Source organism: Salvia hispanica, chromosome 4, assembly GCF_023119035.1.
Source record: "Salvia hispanica cultivar TCC Black 2014 chromosome 4, UniMelb_Shisp_WGS_1.0, whole genome shotgun sequence".
Lineage (NCBI taxonomy): Eukaryota > Viridiplantae > Streptophyta > Magnoliopsida > Lamiales > Lamiaceae > Salvia > Salvia hispanica.
Genome location: NC_062968.1, coordinates 33,389,745 through 33,406,676, shown reverse-complemented (window position 1 = coordinate 33,406,676; position 16,932 = coordinate 33,389,745). Strand labels below are relative to the sequence as shown.

The window sequence follows — 16,932 nt, the reverse complement described above, 5'->3', positions numbered from 1 at the left end:
GAGAAAAATAAGAAAAAATGTTAGTACTATGTTTTTGTTGATCTTGATTTTAATTTGAATGTGCAATGAAGATGAAGAAAAAGTATAGAGAATTCATTTAAGCAAATAAATAAGGTGATGCTCAAGAAGATGTGTGACTCAATTTTTATGTGTTGGAATTGTACCATTTATTTGCTGAAGAAACAGAAAAAGATATACCATTTCTTTTGCCATTGAGATTGTATATTTCGAAATAGTCTTTTTGAAATGTACAAAACCAAGTCGAAAGTTCTGCAATTTGAGTTTGTTTACTATATATCTCGATGAAGTCTGAAATGCCCTTTTTCAACTACAACCAATGCCATGTGTTGAATTATTTGCCAATTTTTACTAAATTTGTTACTAATATCTAATTGTTGTTTACATATATAATCATTTTTGTTTTACGTAGTGTAAATATTGGATTGTTATAAAGTAAATTAAGATTTGTGCATCGCACAAGTGATATACTAGTTACGAATAAAACCCAACACGTGCTATTGCTACATTTTTTTATTTTTTTATTTTTTCCACAAAATTATCCAATAGTATTTTTTAGTTAAAGACTATAGTACAGTATTATTTGAAAAATCCCATCCATGGGCCCGTTCACTTGTACAAAACCAAATTTGTTTTGACACATATTTTAAGAATTGCAGTTAATAGAAAGTGGATAAAAAAACTAAATTTGTTTTGACACATAGAATTGCACTTAATAAAAAGTGGATAAAAAAAATTAATTGAAGATGGATCCTATTATATGGAGAAGTAGTATTTGTTTTAAAGTGAAATATGAATGAAATTAAATTAGTGGAATACAAGGTCCATCACTAAAAATAGTAAAAAAAAGCAAATAAAATATTTATTTGTGGACTGGTGAAAATGACAAAATGAGACAATTATTAATGGATAGAGGGAGTAACTCATAAGTAGGGCTGACAAATCGTGCGAATTGGATCGTTTTCGGGTCAACCCTGTATCGATCCAACTCAATAAGGCCAAACCCTAACCAAACCAAAATCGCCGGGTTCTTTTCTGATTATTGTGTCATGTCAAAAATTGTCTGCCTCACTGTTAATATTTGTAAATTGTAAGTTACTATACAAATTTGCTTAACACGACACTGTAACAATCAGAACATGATATTATATTATAGAATACAATATTATACTATTATAACATAATTAAAACTTTAACACGATTTAAATCTAAATAATATAATAAACTTAGTAATTTTTTTTAATTGACAAAAATAATTTTCGTTCTCATCGGATAACCTAAAGCCAACCCGAAATCATTTAATTCTCATTGGGTCGACCCGCTAAAGACCTAAATCTAATTAACTTAACCTAAATTCATTAATTTCGTACGGAATCTTGTCATAATATTATTGTGTCGTATGAAAATTTGTCAGTCCTACTCATAAGCCAGAATTTTGTGGCTGTTGAAAATAATTAAAAATTACTGCTGTTGGATGTGAAAAATGATGATCCTCAAAAATAGGCAAGAAGAGAGTGAAAAATGATGATCCTAAAAAATAGGCAAGATGAGAGATATGCACCTTTGATTTTCCTAAAAACGCAGCTAAAAAATCTCCCCATCCTCTGAATATTTCGTCAACTTCTTTAACCAAAAAACAAGGATCATTTTGCATTATCTATTCATCTCTGCCTCCATTTCCCATTTGATCACTTCCATCTTCATTCCAATTCCCTCTCTCTCATTACACACAGACACAACATGGTATGTTTCTTTGTTGCAACTCATTTATGATTTTGTTCATCCATTAATCTTGATTCTTGAGATGAAATATCATGAAAACTGCTTGTTTTTTCCTTATCACATTTTGTAGTTCTGTTTTTATGACATTTAATGATATGTTTCCAAGACAAATAGATCATTTGATTAATCCACCAAAATGTGAGGCATGGAAAATATTGGTCAAGATTTTGAACATTATAAATAAGAGATGAAACTGTCACAACATTGTTTCGTTTCCTGCATTTCCTCAATCTTCATTGCAGGCCAACTCAGCCTCCGGAATTGCTGTGCACGACGAATGCAAACTGACATTCTTGGAGCTAAAAGCCAGAAGAAACCACAGATATGTGATCTTCAAGCTGGATGATGCCCTCGACAAAGTGGTGGTAGACAAGATCGGGGGCCAGGGCGAAAGCTATGAGGATTTCTGCAAGTGCTTGCCTGATGACGACTGTCGCTATGCTGTCTTCGACTATGACTTCACCACAGATGAAAACTGCCACAAGAGCAAGATCTTCTTCTTTGCATGGTAAAAATTATTTTATTTTTCCTTTTCACTGCTTTGTTTGTTTCACAAAAATGATTTTGTTTCTTTCTTTCAAATATTGTAGGTCACCTGATGTTGCAAAGGTGAGGACTAAGATGTTGTATGCAAGCTCCAAAGACAGGTTCAAGAGAGAGTTGGATGGGATTCAGGTTGAGTTGCAAGCAACTGATCCTAGCGAGATGAGCTGGGATATCCTCAAGGCCAGGGCTCTTTGAACACACGTTGCACCATCCACCATGTCTCAATCTCATATAAAACGTTCGACTTCTTATAGTTTCGTGGGTGGCTCTTTCGACTACATCTCAACAGGGCTTCATTTTATTTAGTATTTTGGAACTAGTACTTCTAGAAGGATAAAACAATCTGTTTAATTTTTTTTTTGTCATTTTTTGGTTTTGTTTGTTGTGTTTTTTTTACAAGAGTGTTATGATGCATTAGCTGCATCTTCTCTGTGGCAACCTTTTTTTTCATCTCATATAAACAATGCTTTTCAAGAATCATTTTATTGACATCAATGTCAAGAAACACAACATAGCTTCTGAATCATGACACCCTCATTTACAAAACCTCAAAAACTATGCTCTTATGCAACACTAACTTTAAAAGTGAAGAAAAAACCATAAAAAGACAGCAGCTTCCACATTAAACAAGCATGTAACAAATTTTTAAAAAAAAGTAAAGATAAAAGAGTGCTTATAACCGCTGTGGCTTCTTGTTTTGTTCGTCCCAGTACTGATTCTCCCACGCCTCCACTTGTTTAGCCATCTTGATCTTCCCATCAACCAAGGCTTGGATTTCTTGAGGCTTGTAGGGAGGTTGCATCGTGCACGGATCCGACCCTCTAGGCCCCTTCTCCAAGGATTCCTCCATGAACTCTCTCCAGATCCCTTGCGTAGAGCAGGCCACTGACTCCGTGCACAGCTCCACTGCGCCAGCAGGAACAGAGGGCTTGTACTTCATCAGCTTCCCATACTCGTTGAGAAGATGGAACATGTAGTCGTAGACGTACTCCATCTTCAGATCCTCGTGGATGAAGCTACTCCCGGCTTCACCAATGGACTTTGCCTAGAATTTGGACTCGTTTAGGACACTTTTGAGGTTTTTTAGCAAAAAGGAAACAATTTACCTTATCCTTGTGGTTGTTTCCCCAATCGACTGCGAACTTGAGAGATCTGCATTTGTCACTGTCCCTGACGGGCCAATAGTGGTGCTGAGGAACCATGCCTCTTGTGAAGAAATCATACCAACGTAGTGTCATCAGCAAGACGGGGGAGTCGCAGGCAAATATGTACTTCTCGCTCACGGACCACGCCCATCCTTCTATGTAAATCTTGTACCTAAATTTCAAATGCATGAATGAACAACTTTTTTCTTTTGAGGTTGGTTCACTCTTGAATAAGGTGATTGCAGAAAAAGAAAAGCAAGAAGCAAATGATCACCTGTGGGTGCATTGGTTTCCAAGATTGGATTGCTTGTATCCTTGTCGGGACTCTGCAATCCAGTCCTGAAATGCAAGCAAAGCAACAATAAGAATGTAGTTGAGGGATGATGATGACTGGGTGTCGAGAAGATTGCATACCTGAACATAAAGACGAGTGTTCCAGTCAGTTTGAGGAGTAGCATTACACTTCATAAGGTCAGCCCTCCATTTGCAAACACTGGGGTTTCCCTTCCAATAAGCATAGGGCTTTCTATCCTCCCATTTTGTCTTCTTGTTTCCTTCTTTTATGTCCTTCAACACACTTCTCCATGGCTTTATATTCGTCTCAGCCCTACACCACCAAACATTCTTAATTTTCCCCTTCATCATCAATGACCAAACGCCTCAATCCAATTTATCTAGTGTCTTCGGTTTCATTTTACCAATACAAATGAGCTAGACAAGAAATCATATTGGACTAGAACAGATTCAGAAGCCCTAATTTTGTTAAGATTCCTAATTTTCGCGCCTTTTTTTTACGAGAATACACCAACAAACAATAAGCAGGGAAAAAAGGCCTTTGAGTTAAAAAAACAAGATTACCAGCCCCAAAACGACCAGTCGGGAAACACGATATCCAAGCTGCGCCAATCCGAACAGTAGCGGAAAACCGGCGGCGGGGCGGAGTCGGGCAGCCGGAAGCGGCTGGCCTGGACGACTGGGCGGTCGTCGCAGTCGAACATCAGCTCCAGATCGGGAAATCTCCCCGGGTAGGTCCGGATCAGCTGCGCGATCCCCCAAACAGTGAACAGAGCCCGAGTCTGGATCGACGGCCGGAAATTCTCGACGTACACCTTCCCGTCCAGGATGGTGAGGCGGAAATGCGCCGTCGCTTGCGCTTTATCCACCATCTCCTTCGTCACTCCGGTCCGTCTCCAGTGGCGGAGGTCCTCGTGGATCCATCGGAAATATTCAGGGCAGGTCGGCGCCGGATTTGCAGACGGTTCGCGCCTACCCGGGCGGTTTATCGGGCAGGATTTGGTGTGATTCCACGCGCCGCAGTCGAGGGTATTTTCGCCTTTTGCTATAGTTGTCCTTTGGTAAGAGTATTTTACATACTTACCCTTCAAGATTAAATTTACTCAAATCAATAACAACATTTCTCAATAGTAATTTTTATTTTTTAATAAAGTGCGCACTTAAAGTGCAACTTATAATATCGAAACACATGAATTTTCAATTTCTATACCCTCCGTTGTATTAAAATAGAGGCTTTGAACACGGCACAGAGTGTTAATATAAAATCGGTAGGTAGGAGAGATATAGAAAGAAAAGTGATTGAAGTATTATTGACGGAGAATGTGGGCCCTTATAAGAGAGAAAAGACTTGCCGAAAATAGAAAGAAACTATTTTTGTTGGATGCACTAAAATAGAAAATGTCCATTTTTCTATTTGTGTCATAAACGATAATTTGGGCATACACAAAACTAGTACCAAAAGTGATAGTATTATAATATCTTATGTCATTCTCCTAACTCTGTACACTATTATTATTAATCAATATGAATATTATTATTTTAATGTTATAAATTAATAATTAATTTATTTTTTAATATCGTTGAAATATACTACTCATAATTATAATTATTGTTATAATTATATTTAATTTTATAATAATATTATTGTTACAATACTAAACACTAATAGTAATTAATAAATAATTATAGTATAATTATTTAAAATATAAATCATAAAAAATATATAATAATAATAATAATTAGTATTATTATTTTATATTAAATTAATAACTAATCAATATAGTCTTAATAAAAATTTAAAACTTCGAATTGTATTCATAATGATATAAAGAGTTGAATAATTTATTTTTTTTGGTTACAAGAGTTGAATATTTTTAGTTAGGTGTTTCAACTCTAAAATGAATATAAAATAATTTAATAAAAAATATTTAATTAATTTAGTTACTTTAAATAATTAATTTAATTAGATGTTTTGTTCTTCATTTATTATCAATGCAAATAAAACACTAAAAAAAAGAAGAAAAAGAAGAGAATAATAGATAAAAGAGTAAACATAAACTAAGGAGAAAAAAGAAAGAAGAAGAAACTAAAGATGGAAAAAAAAAAGAAAGGAAGAAAAAAAAATCACATGTTTTAATGTTTAATTGGTGGAGTATTATTTAATTATTTAATTGAAATTTCCAAAAATATCTTTCATAACAAAAAAATCACATATTTGGTACCTAGAGTTATTTTTGTCACATGGTACCAAAAACAATACTCCCTCCGTCCCACTTTAGGAGTCTCGGTTGAGTTCGGCACGAGTTTTAAGAAATATAAAGAAAAGTTGGTGAAAAAAAAATAGTGGAATGTGAGTCCTACTTTTATATATTAGTTTTATAATAAAATGTGAGTGGAAAAAAGGTGAGTGGAATGTAGGGCCTATTACCAATTATGGAATATTCCAACCGGGACTTCTAAAGTGGGAATAAACCGGGATTCCTAAAGTGGGAAGGAGGGAGTATAAAATAAAGATCTGGTACCATTTATGTGTGAAAGTGAAAAATCATGTACCAATTTATGTAGTTCACTCAATAGAAAAAAAAAGACTATTTTTTATGGGACGGGTGAAATAGTTATATTGAGTACAAATAATGTTATAGAATAACATTAAGAAATACTCCTGTATTTTTTTGCGCCCAAGTTTTAAATTATACTCCTATATACTGTGAATATTACGTAACTGAAACCGAGAAAATCTAGCACACGTTATTTATGAAATCTAACTACGCGTAATTAGTTCAATTCAAATCATGAGGCTGGTTGGTATGAGGAGTAGCTAGTAAGTATTGATTTAAGGTTGACTAATGTCATGTTATTCTCGGTGCACACTAACAAGATCCTTAAATTAATTTCTCAAGAAAATACTACTGCATTTCAACATCTTCATCTGAATTAATTGTTTAATAGAGGGCATATGTGAGTGTGATGTCCCAGTAGATTTTTGTCCTACATCAAAATGAATGAACAACTTACCAATAATTTAATATGAGAGCAAGCAATTTCATCTATATCCTAAGACTCTATGAAAGTGTAGTAATATTTATTCAACTAAACAATAAAAATATCGAATATAATACTACTCCCTATCAAACAAGATATATTCAAACAAAAAAAAAATCGTTTCACACATAAAAATGTTTCATTAAAGATTGATGTCGGACACTTACGGGGTCAACCTGGCCGGTGAAGATGAACACAGCAAGAACGAGGAGGAAGAAAACGAAGAAAAGTGAATATGATGAACAAAGTGGCTTGTTAAATGAGGGCGACCTCAGAGAATGTCTCTTGAAAGAAGGCCTCAGCCAACATATATTCATCAACTTCTCTTCATGTCCTTTCATGTTTTCCCTTGCTTCTGCCAACACACCTTCTGATTACTGCTTATACATGTGTAATCAAAACTCATCCATCAAGATTCTTGAGAGGGAGAGAGAGAGAGTTGAATTTATATAGAGTTGTGAAACATAGGTAAGAATATGAATAATTGTTTGTAGAATAATCTACCAGTTGAAAATTGAATGTTAATAGTAATGAGAAAGTAATGTATGTCATCTTTAGAGGGCTATTCACGTTGATCTCCTATTGGATGATAGTATACGTCAATTGACCCTCCTTATATCATGCCTTATACATAGGCCGAGGAAGGAAATATGGGGTTAATTAAGTAATCTACCATTAGAATGAAGATAATAATAATAATAATAACAATAATAATAATAATAGTTGCAAATGACCTTTGGTATTATAATTACTAGATATTTTCCTATTAAACACGTACTACTCCATCACCCTCAACAAATGTAGATATCACCTAATTACTACAAATAAACATGAAGGTTTTCTTATAAGTAATAATTATAAAATCTTTTCTACATAATCATCAAGAAAAACTATTTTTATAAATAGGTCAAACTCAAAAATGATCTTGGAAGTCAACTCACGTTTTATATTACAAGCAGAGTGTCAAAATTTAAGATGAATTACTTACCATTTAAAGCTTTACAAATTGAGAAAAGTAAAATATAGAAGTAGGGAATTTGTCGTGAAGCAAGTGAAAAGTGTGATACTAGGAATTATACATGTGAGTAAGCCCACAATTACTGGGAATGACTACATCTACTTCATCTCAAAACATATGCAAACTCATGCTGTAGGAAATAAGCAAGAAGAATGAATCACCTGAAAACGTGACACCAACACATGATGGCCATTTCCTCACCGATTTTCCTTCAATATGATGCATGTATCACAGAAATGAAAGTTTAGTTGAATCAGTCTTTCATGTATATACAGACAACAACTAGTAAGGTAAAGGACAAATACGTTAGTAGGAATATGGAGTATGCTCAAATCCAAAGCAGTCATAATTTCGAATACTGAAGCATTAAGTAAGGAAATCTGTTTCCTTGACCGTATAAGTAAGAAATACGCCGAATTTCACATTTTAAACTGAATAATCATAGGTCTCGACTGCTAGAAAATAATTTATACTCCCACCGTCCCATAAAAATATGGACAATTAATATGACATGAGAATTAAGGAAAAATTGGTAAAGTAAGAGAGAGAGAAGGAGAATGATAGTTAAAGTAGTGCTAGTGCGTGGTAGTGGATAGTGGGACAAGGACCCGCATTATTAGTAGTGTTTAATGGTGTTATAATATGTAAATAAGTTGATGTATTGGGGTAATAAATTGGGATAACTTTCCAAAAATGAAATGCACATATTTTTATGGGACGGTGGGAATACATAGTATTTCATTAGATCTGCTTGGAAATTAAACCCAAAGTTACACATAAACTGCGTGGGTGATTCAATATAACATGAGGCACTTGGTTGTCTAGTATATGAGCTTTATGCAGACAGCACATTTTTGTACCTTTAATTCTCGATAAGTTAAGGTTTGAAGTAGGGCTGGGGAATTATACCGAAATACCGGAATACCGGACTTACCGTACCGAAAAAATACCGAAAATACCGTTTTTTCGGTATACCGTAGTTTTCGGTACGGTATCATACCGTACCGATAGAGATCGGTACGGTAACGGTATTAGATTTCCCATACCGCGGTATACCGCGGTATACCGAAGATTCGGTATGTCGGTATATACCGGTATACCGAAGATTCGGTATATACCGATGCTTCGGTATACCGATTGATAATAAATCTATATTTATATATGTTATATTTAAACTAAATTTCAAAAAATAAGAATTTTTATTATATAAAAATAAAAGAATCAAAATTGGGAACCCTATTTTTTGAAGTAGTTGAAAACTAGATTTTTTTTTAATATTTTGGATATAATAGATTTTTTCACGGTATAATGGTATAACGGTATGTCGTACCGCAAAACACGGTATAACGGTATATCGGAATGCCATATCGCAGTTCGGTATACCGCGCAAAAGTACGGTATACCGAAATGCGATACGGTATACCGATAACACGGTATGGTAACGGTATGGAAAACTGCCATACAGAATTTCCGGTATACCGAACTCCGGAGTATACAAAACTTACGGTACGGTATCGGTATGGTTTTTGTCATACCGTAACTTTCGATACGGTATACGGTATGGCACTCACGGTATTGTATACCGTACCGAACCACCCCTAATTTGAAGAGCAGTCTGACAGTGTTGAAAATCCTTGTGTGACACTGGAGCTACATGAAAGCGTGGCTGTAAGATAAAAATAAAATAAATCCTTTGATTTGTATCCAACACTATATGGCCCACAGGAGAATTAATGCACTGTGTGACCTTATTCATTTGATAACGGAATGATCCTCTCATATAAAGATCTTATTAGATGGTCTCCAGCAATATTTTCATTGCCCCACAATTATAGAGGAAATATAAGCAAAGCTCCTGTGTAAATGACAAATTAATCGACGGGGCAAAGGAATTGCAGAAGATCAATCTACCCGTCCGAGAAAATCACGACGACCTACTCGTCGAGAAATTTTGGAAGAGGTTTCCCATGCTGAGGTTGTTCGCTTACAAGTAAGTTATAAAATATTTTGCATATTATTTTTTTTATACATAAAGTCATAACTTAATAAGTTTGAGTTCATGATTTTTCTATGTTCATCATCTTCTAAATTCTAATTCGTACATACTACGTATACTATTTGTAGATGGAAGAAGATCGTCGTGCAGCTGCAGCCATTGCACTATCCCAATTGGGTGGTCATGGCGCGGTTGGCGCCGAATCCGATGCTGATAATTACATCTCGGTCGATGATTACGATATTGATGATGTTAATGTTAATCTGAACGATGATAATGAGGACAGTGACGGTGGTGACCACGAAAATGAGGAAATGCCCCCCCCTTCACAAGACGGCCGCGGAGAAAAAACTAAATATAAATCTGATATATTTGTGAAACATTTCAAAAAGGTCCCAATAGTTTCTTCCGCTAATGAAGTGCCGGTATTTTTTATGGCATATTGTAACTACTGCACCAAAAAATACAAATTCAAGAAGTCCGGGGGATATGGCTCTCTCATCCGTCACATGCAGACGATTCATCCCGAACTATATGGGCATACCGCTAGCCAAACCCAACTCAACTTCCAAAGTGCGAGTGCCCATGGCTCCGCCTCCGGTTCGTCTCAAACAGGTACGCCGTCCTCCGCTCTTTTAAGATATGATCATAAGCATACTACTGACGTTATGGCTAAATTTGCTGCCATGCATCATCTTCCTTTTGGTATTTATGATAATCAAGATTATGAAGATTCGATGAAAGAGTGTTATAATTTGAACTCAAAAAGACTACCTAGAACTAGTATTCAACGATCTACCAAAAATCAATATAATGAAATGAAAAAAGATTTATCACGATATTTGAGTAACTTGGGACACAAAGTGAATATTTGCTCTGATGTATGGACTGACGCTTTCCAAAAGCATGCATACATGGGAATTACGGTTCACTTTATGGACAATAGTTGGTCTTTGAACAAACGTTTAATTGCTTTTAGAGATTTTCCTACACCACACACTGCAAATGCAATTGCTTTTTTAATTATTCAAGTTTTGAATGAATATCAATTATGCAATAAGGTGTTTTCTATTGCTTTTGATAATGCAACTGCTAATACTGCAAGTATTAGCGACTTGATTGATGCGTGCTCTCCGATTATCGATGGTAAGTATTTTCATCAAAGATGTGTATGTCATATTTTGAACTTATGTGTACAAGATGCGCTTTCTTTATGGCAAAAGCATGTTGATCCTATTAGAAATGCAGTTAGAGCGATCCATTTCAAGCTTGGCAAGGCTTGGAAAAAATATTGCCGTAACAGGAACATCAGGTATACAACTTTTATAATGGATGTGTCTACTAGATGGAACTCTACATATGATTGCCTCAATTCTACTTTGGAGCATAGAGATGCTTTGTGCGATTTTTTTAGAACTAATCCCTATGGTGATATAGTTCTTACGCCTAATTGTTGGGACCAAAGCATGAGTTTATGTCAATTGTTCAAAGCTTTCAAATGTGCGACCGTTGAATTATCGGGTGTTTACTATTGCACATCTGTTCGTGTGTTAGAGCATTGCATGTATATAGCACTTGGTTTTAAAACATGCATGAAAAATGCTAGATCTCGTGAGTTAATGTGTGTTTTATTTTATATGATTGAAAAATGGTTGAAGTATTTTAGTGAAATTCCAACTGTGTTTTTAATTGCTAAGTGCTTGGATCCGAAATGGAAATTAGCTGGCACAACTAAGATCTTAGATTTCTATTATCAAAATTTGCGTTCTATTGATCTTAGTCCACTTCAAAATTTGCCTTTTGATGATGATGAAACCTCGAGAGTTTTTGAACTAACCATTCCTGATAGATCACTTGTTCAAGCTCAATTTGAAAGTAGTTTGCATACTCTCTTTGCCGAATATGAAGAAAAGTATAACCGTACCCACCAAATTCGTCCACGTACACAACATGCTCCTCAACCGCAGCAATACGGCGGTTTTGGTTTTGCTTATGATGACCCCGATGCTCAATCACAATTAGCCGACTTATAGTTCAAGGTCCACCTCAATGGGATCGGTAAGCGAGTTAGATTTTTATTTGGAAGCACGCCACCATACTTTTAGTGATGCAGGTCCTACACCCGCCCAAATCGACGTCCTAGAGTGGTGGGGAACACACGAGAAAGATTATCCCATACTTGCGTCAATGGCTAAGGAGATCTTTGCAGTCCCGGCTTCCACCGTAGCCGTCGAGTCCGCTTTCAGTGTTGGAGCATGTGTCTTGGACGTGAGAAGAAGCAAACTCTCCGCGAGAAATATGGAAGCTGTGATGTTACTTGATGATTGGGGAAAAGCTGCAAAGAGAGCGCAAGAACCAGATTGGGATGCTCGTGAAGAGAGTGAGGAAACCTTCACCGACACCGAGGATGAAGGTGGAGAATGAAGGCCAACCGTCGTCAACCGCCAACCAAACAAGGTAAGCAAGGTAAGAGAACTACGTGGACTTTGATTCCTCAATGCAATTGAGCATTAAGGATACGTAGGCACCTCAACTTAAATTTTAAATTTAAGTTGAGCTCAAGTCCTTTTCCTTTTATTTCTTTTTTTTTTCTAATTGTTTCAACTTTACTTTTAATATGTTTTTTGTAAATTGTAATTTTGTATTTAAATTTTAAATTCAAGTGTATAGTTGTAGTATTGTTGTATTTTGTAACTTGTAATTGTAATATTGTATTGTAGAAATTTACATTCAAAGTTTCAAATCAATAAAATTGCAATTCTTTATCCGTTTATCGTTATCAATTCTCTTTGGATTTTACTATAGAATTGCAATAAAAGTTACTCCCTCCGTCCCAAGGTATTAGACCAACTTTCCTTTTTGGGATGTCCCAACATATTAGACTCATTTCCTTTTTTAGCAAAAAGCATCTATCTTATTTTATTCTCCACCTACTTTTTTCTCTCTTCTCTCCCCTACTTTTTCCCTCTCTCATACTTTACTCTCTCCACTTTAACTATTTAAATATCACTTCCTTAAATCATGTGCCCAAAAGAAGTGAGTCTAATACTCCGGGACGGAGGGAGTATAACTCTAAGATTTAAATAAATCTAAGATTTTTTTAAAAAAAAATAAAAAAAAGTTCCGGCCCGGAACCGCCGGAACCGGTGAAAAACCGGCGGTTAGTAACCGGAACCGGCTGTAACCGGCGGTTAAACCGGAACCGGATAACCGGTATCCGGGCCGATTACGGTTCACGATTTTGACGAACCGGAACCGGCGGTTTTCGAACCGTGGCCACCTCTAGAACAGAGGCTTAGTACGGAATCCACGGATCATTTGCCTACTTGTTGAGTTAGCAACAAGAATTTTGGAGGTAATTTAGGAATCACCATACTTGCCAACTTGTTGATTAACTTGCCAATGCCTTTTTCATCTCATATAAACAATGCTTTTCAAGAATCATTTTATTGAGATCAATGTCAAGAATCACACCACATCTTATGAATCATGACACCCTCATTTACAAAACCTCAAAAACTATGCTCTTATGCAACACTAACTTTAAAAGTGAAGAAAAAACCATAAAAAGACAGCAGCTTCCACATTAAACAAGCATGTAACAAATTTTTTAAAAAAAGTAAATATTAAATATTGCTTATAACCGCTGCTGCTTCTTGTTTTGTTCTTCCCAGTACTGATTCTCCCACGCCTCCACTTGTTTAGTCATCTTGATCTTCCCATCAACCAAGGCTTGGATTTCGTGAGGCTTGTAGGGAGGTTGCATCGTGCACGGATCCGACTCACTAGGCCCCTTCTCCAAGGATTCCTCCATGAACTTTCTCCAGATCCCTCGAGCAGAGCAGGCCAATGACTCCGGGCACAGCTCCACAGCGCCAGCAGGAATAGAGGGCTTGTACATCATCAGCTTCCCATACTCGTTGAGAAGATGGAACATGTAGTCGTAGACGTACTCCATCTTCAGATCCTCGTAGATGAAGCGACTCCCGGCTTCACCAATGGACTTTGCCTAGAATTTGGACTCACTCGTTTAGGACACTTTTGAGGTTTTTTAGCAAGCAAGGAAACAGCTTACCTTTTCCTTGTGGTTGTTTCCCCAATCGACTGCGAACTTGAGAGACCTGCATTTGTCACTGTCCCTGACGGGCCAATAGTGGTGCTGAGGAACCATGCCTCTTGTGAAGAAATCATACCAACGTGGTGTAATCAGCAAGACGGGGGAGTCGCAGGCAAATATGTACTTCTCGCTCACGGACCACGCATTTCCTTCTATGTAAATCTTGTACCTAAATTTCAAATGCATGAATGAACAACTTTTAACTTTTGAGGTTGGTTAATTCTTGAAATGATCACCTGTGGGTGCATTGGTTTCCAAGATTGGAATGCTTGTATCCTTGTTGGGCCTCTGCATACCAGTCCTGAAATGCAAGCAAAGCAACAATAAGAATAGTAGTAATTGAGGTTGAGGGATGGATGGTGATGATGATTGGGTGTAGAGAAGATTGCATGCCTGAACATAAAGACGAGTGTTCCAGTCAGTTTGAGGAGTAGCATTACACTTCATAAGGTCAACCCTCCATCTGTAAGCACTGGGGTTTCCCTTCCAATAAGCATAGGGCTCTCTGTCCTCCCATTTTGTCTTCTTGTTTCCTTCTTTTATGTCCTTCAGCACACTTCTCCATGGCTTTATATTTATCTCTGCCCTATACCACCAACCATATTCTTAATTTCCCCTTCATCATCAATGATCAAACGCCTCAGATCCAATATATCTATTGCCTTCGGTTTATTTTATCAATATATACTACTCTTAATAGGATTAGTACAGATTCAAGAACCCTAATTTTGTTACAATTCCTAATTTTCGCGCCTTTTTTTTTTCCAGAAATAAATCAACAAACAAAAAGCTGAGAAAAATGGTGTTCGAGTAAAAAACAAGATTACCAGCCCCAAAACGACCAGTCGGGGAAGACGATGTCCAAGCTGCGCCAATCTGAGCAGTAGGTGAAAACCGGCGGCGGGGCGGAATCGGGCAGCCGGAAACGGCTGGCCTGGACGGCGGTGAGGTCGTCGCAGTCGAACATCAGCTCGAGATCGGGCAATCTACCCGGGTAGGTCCGGATCAGCTGCACGATCCCCCACGCCGTGAACAGAGCCCGAGTCTCGATTGACCGCTTGAAATTCTCGACGTACACCTTCCCGTCCAGGATGGTGAGGCGGAAATGCGCCGTCGCTCGCGCCTTATCCACCATCTCCTTCGTCACTCCGGTCCGTCTCCAGTGGCGGAGGTCCTCGTGGATCCATCGGAAATATTCCGGGCAGGTCGGCGCCGGATTCGCAGACGGTTTGCGCCTGACCGGGCGGTTTATCGGGCAGGATTTGGTGTGATTCCACGCGCCGCAGTCGAGGGTATTTTCGCCTTTTGCTATAGGGATCCTTTGATAGGAGTATTTTACATACTTACCCTTCAAGATTAAATTTAGCTTGGTTACTCATATGCATAACAACATTTCTCAATAAATAATTTTTTCTGCGCCAAGGTTTAAATTATACTCCTATTTCTATTTATGAAATCTAATTAAGCGTAATTAGTTAAATTCAAATCATGAGGCTGGTTGTTATGAGGAGTACTGTCATGTTAGTGGCTCGGTGCACACGTACAAGATCATCGAATTAATACATAGAAAATAGATATTTTAACATCTGCATCTCCAAATTACTCATGGGATTTTAGATAGCTTTATTTTATGTGTTAAGTAGAAAGAATAAAGTAAGAGAGAGAATAAAATAGATAAATGTATTTTTATTTTCATTAATGAGTCATCTTGATTGTGATAAATAAAAAAAAAGTGAGTCATCTTTAATAGAACAGAGGAAAGGAAGTAATTATTTAATTATGAATGTGATGTCCCAATAGATTTGTGTCGTATGTCTACGTGAATGAACAACTTACCAATAATTCAATATGGGAGCGATCAATTTCATCCATATTACATAAACTTTTTTTATAGTCAAATTATCATTAATTCAATAATGAAGCGAGCAATTTCATCTATCCAACTAACTTCTTTTATCTAGTAAAAATTGATGATTGGCAAATCCCTTTTGCAAAAGCGATATTGTTCACTGAATTTAGTCTACTAGGAGTATTTCTCTCCGCCAAATAAAATTTAATGTACGAATAATTTGATAGTGCACAACGAGGTCAGTTTAACCCCATGGTAATAAATTCCTTTTTTCCAGATCTTGTATGAATACAGAAGACTATAAAAGAAAATTTTATTCCACTTAACAATTATAATATCGAATACTACTACTATCAAACAAGATGTATTCAAAAGAAAAAAAGAAAAAAATGTTTCGCACACAAAAGATTGATGTCGGACACTTACGGGGTCAAGCTGGTCGGTGAAGATGAGCACAGCAAGAACGAGGAGGAAGAAAACGAAGAAAAGTGAATATGATGAATAAAGTGGCTTGTTAAATGAGGGCGACCTCAGAGAATGTCCCGTGAAAGAAGGCCTCAGCCAGCATATGTTCATCAACTTCTCCTTATGTCCTATCATGTTTTCCCTCACTTCTTCCAACACACCTTCTGATTACTGCTTATACTGTGTAATCAAAACTCATCAATCAAGATTCTTGAGAGTTGAGAGAGTTGAATGTATATATAGAGTTGTGAAACATATGTAAAGAAATGATTCGTAGAATCATCTACCGCTTTGAAAATCGAATATCTATACATGTATAAAAGGCAATATATTAAATTAGCTATTAGTTATGGACTTTTCGAATGAATTAAAAAGAATCATAGTAGTAGGGTTTAGAATTCATATATATAGACGTTACTAATTGAGTTGAAAGAATTATAAAGAATAGTAGTATTACTGCTCTATTTAATTTCAAGTAACGCCGTTACTAATGGGAAGTTATATGATTTTAGGCACTAACTTAAATTAAGTGAATTTATTATAATTATAGTACAAATTATAGTACTCTCTCCGTCCTTCTTTAGCTGAGCCGTATTCCTTTTTGGGTTGTCTTACTGTAGCTAAGTCGTTTCCTTTTTTTTTTAGCAAAAAGCAACAATT

General features: G+C 36.4%; 3 protein-coding genes across 4 annotated transcripts; 1 reads left to right on the top strand and 2 right to left on the bottom strand.

Annotated features, from left to right (window-relative positions):
• Positions 1–1,655: 1,655 nt before the first annotated feature.
• On the top strand, positions 1,656–2,831 carry LOC125218168 (actin-depolymerizing factor 1-like). The gene is made up of 3 exons (XM_048119785.1): positions 1,656–1,761; positions 2,043–2,308; positions 2,391–2,831. The coding sequence occupies exons 1-3, from the start codon at positions 1,759–1,761 to the stop codon at positions 2,539–2,541; spliced, it is 420 nt and encodes a 139-aa protein (XP_047975742.1). The 5' UTR covers positions 1,656–1,758; the 3' UTR covers positions 2,542–2,831.
• Positions 2,811–7,253, bottom strand: LOC125218167 (O-glucosyltransferase rumi homolog). Of its 2 annotated transcripts, none has more exons than XM_048119783.1 (6): positions 6,995–7,253; positions 4,350–4,870; positions 3,906–4,098; positions 3,766–3,830; positions 3,453–3,663; positions 2,811–3,391 (listed from the first exon to the last, which is right to left on the bottom strand). In XM_048119783.1, the coding sequence occupies exons 1-6, from the start codon at positions 7,166–7,168 to the stop codon at positions 3,020–3,022; spliced, it is 1,536 nt and encodes a 511-aa protein (XP_047975740.1). In that variant the 5' UTR covers positions 7,169–7,253; the 3' UTR covers positions 2,811–3,019. The 2 variants fall into 2 exon arrangements, with proteins under 2 accessions (XP_047975740.1, XP_047975741.1); XM_048119784.1 differs by having other exon boundaries at positions 7,004–7,253.
• A 6,043-nt stretch (positions 7,254–13,296) lies between these two features.
• On the bottom strand, positions 13,297–15,327 carry LOC125185162 (O-glucosyltransferase rumi homolog). Its single transcript, XM_048081656.1, has 5 exons — positions 14,786–15,327; positions 14,352–14,544; positions 14,195–14,259; positions 13,917–14,127; positions 13,297–13,850 (listed from the first exon to the last, which is right to left on the bottom strand). Exons 1-5 carry the CDS (start codon positions 15,091–15,093, stop codon positions 13,479–13,481), a joined length of 1,149 nt encoding a protein of 382 aa, XP_047937613.1. The 5' UTR covers positions 15,094–15,327; the 3' UTR covers positions 13,297–13,478.
• Positions 15,328–16,932: the final 1,605 nt, after the last annotated feature.

Coding starts and splice junctions, on each gene's coding strand:
- LOC125185162 (XM_048081656.1), bottom strand. CDS start 15,093: ATGGTGGATAAGGCGCGAGCGACGGCGCATTTCCGCCTCACCATCCTG. Junction 14,260..14,351: donor ACACTCGTCTTTATGTTCAG/GCATGCAATCTT, acceptor CTTGCATTTCAG/GACTGGTATGCAGAGGCCCA. Junction 14,128..14,194: donor GGAAACCAATGCACCCACAG/GTGATCATTTCA, acceptor TTTGAAATTTAG/GTACAAGATTTACATAGAAG.
- LOC125218167 (XM_048119783.1), bottom strand. CDS start 7,168: ATGAAAGGACATGAAGAGAAGTTGATGAATATATGTTGGCTGAGGCCT. Junction 3,664..3,765: donor GGAAACCAATGCACCCACAG/GTGATCATTTGC, acceptor TTTGAAATTTAG/GTACAAGATTTACATAGAAG. Junction 3,392..3,452: donor GAAACAACCACAAGGATAAG/GTAAATTGTTTC, acceptor TCCAAATTCTAG/GCAAAGTCCATTGGTGAAGC.
- LOC125218168 (XM_048119785.1), top strand. Junction 2,309..2,390: donor AAGATCTTCTTCTTTGCATG/GTAAAAATTATT, acceptor CAAATATTGTAG/GTCACCTGATGTTGCAAAGG.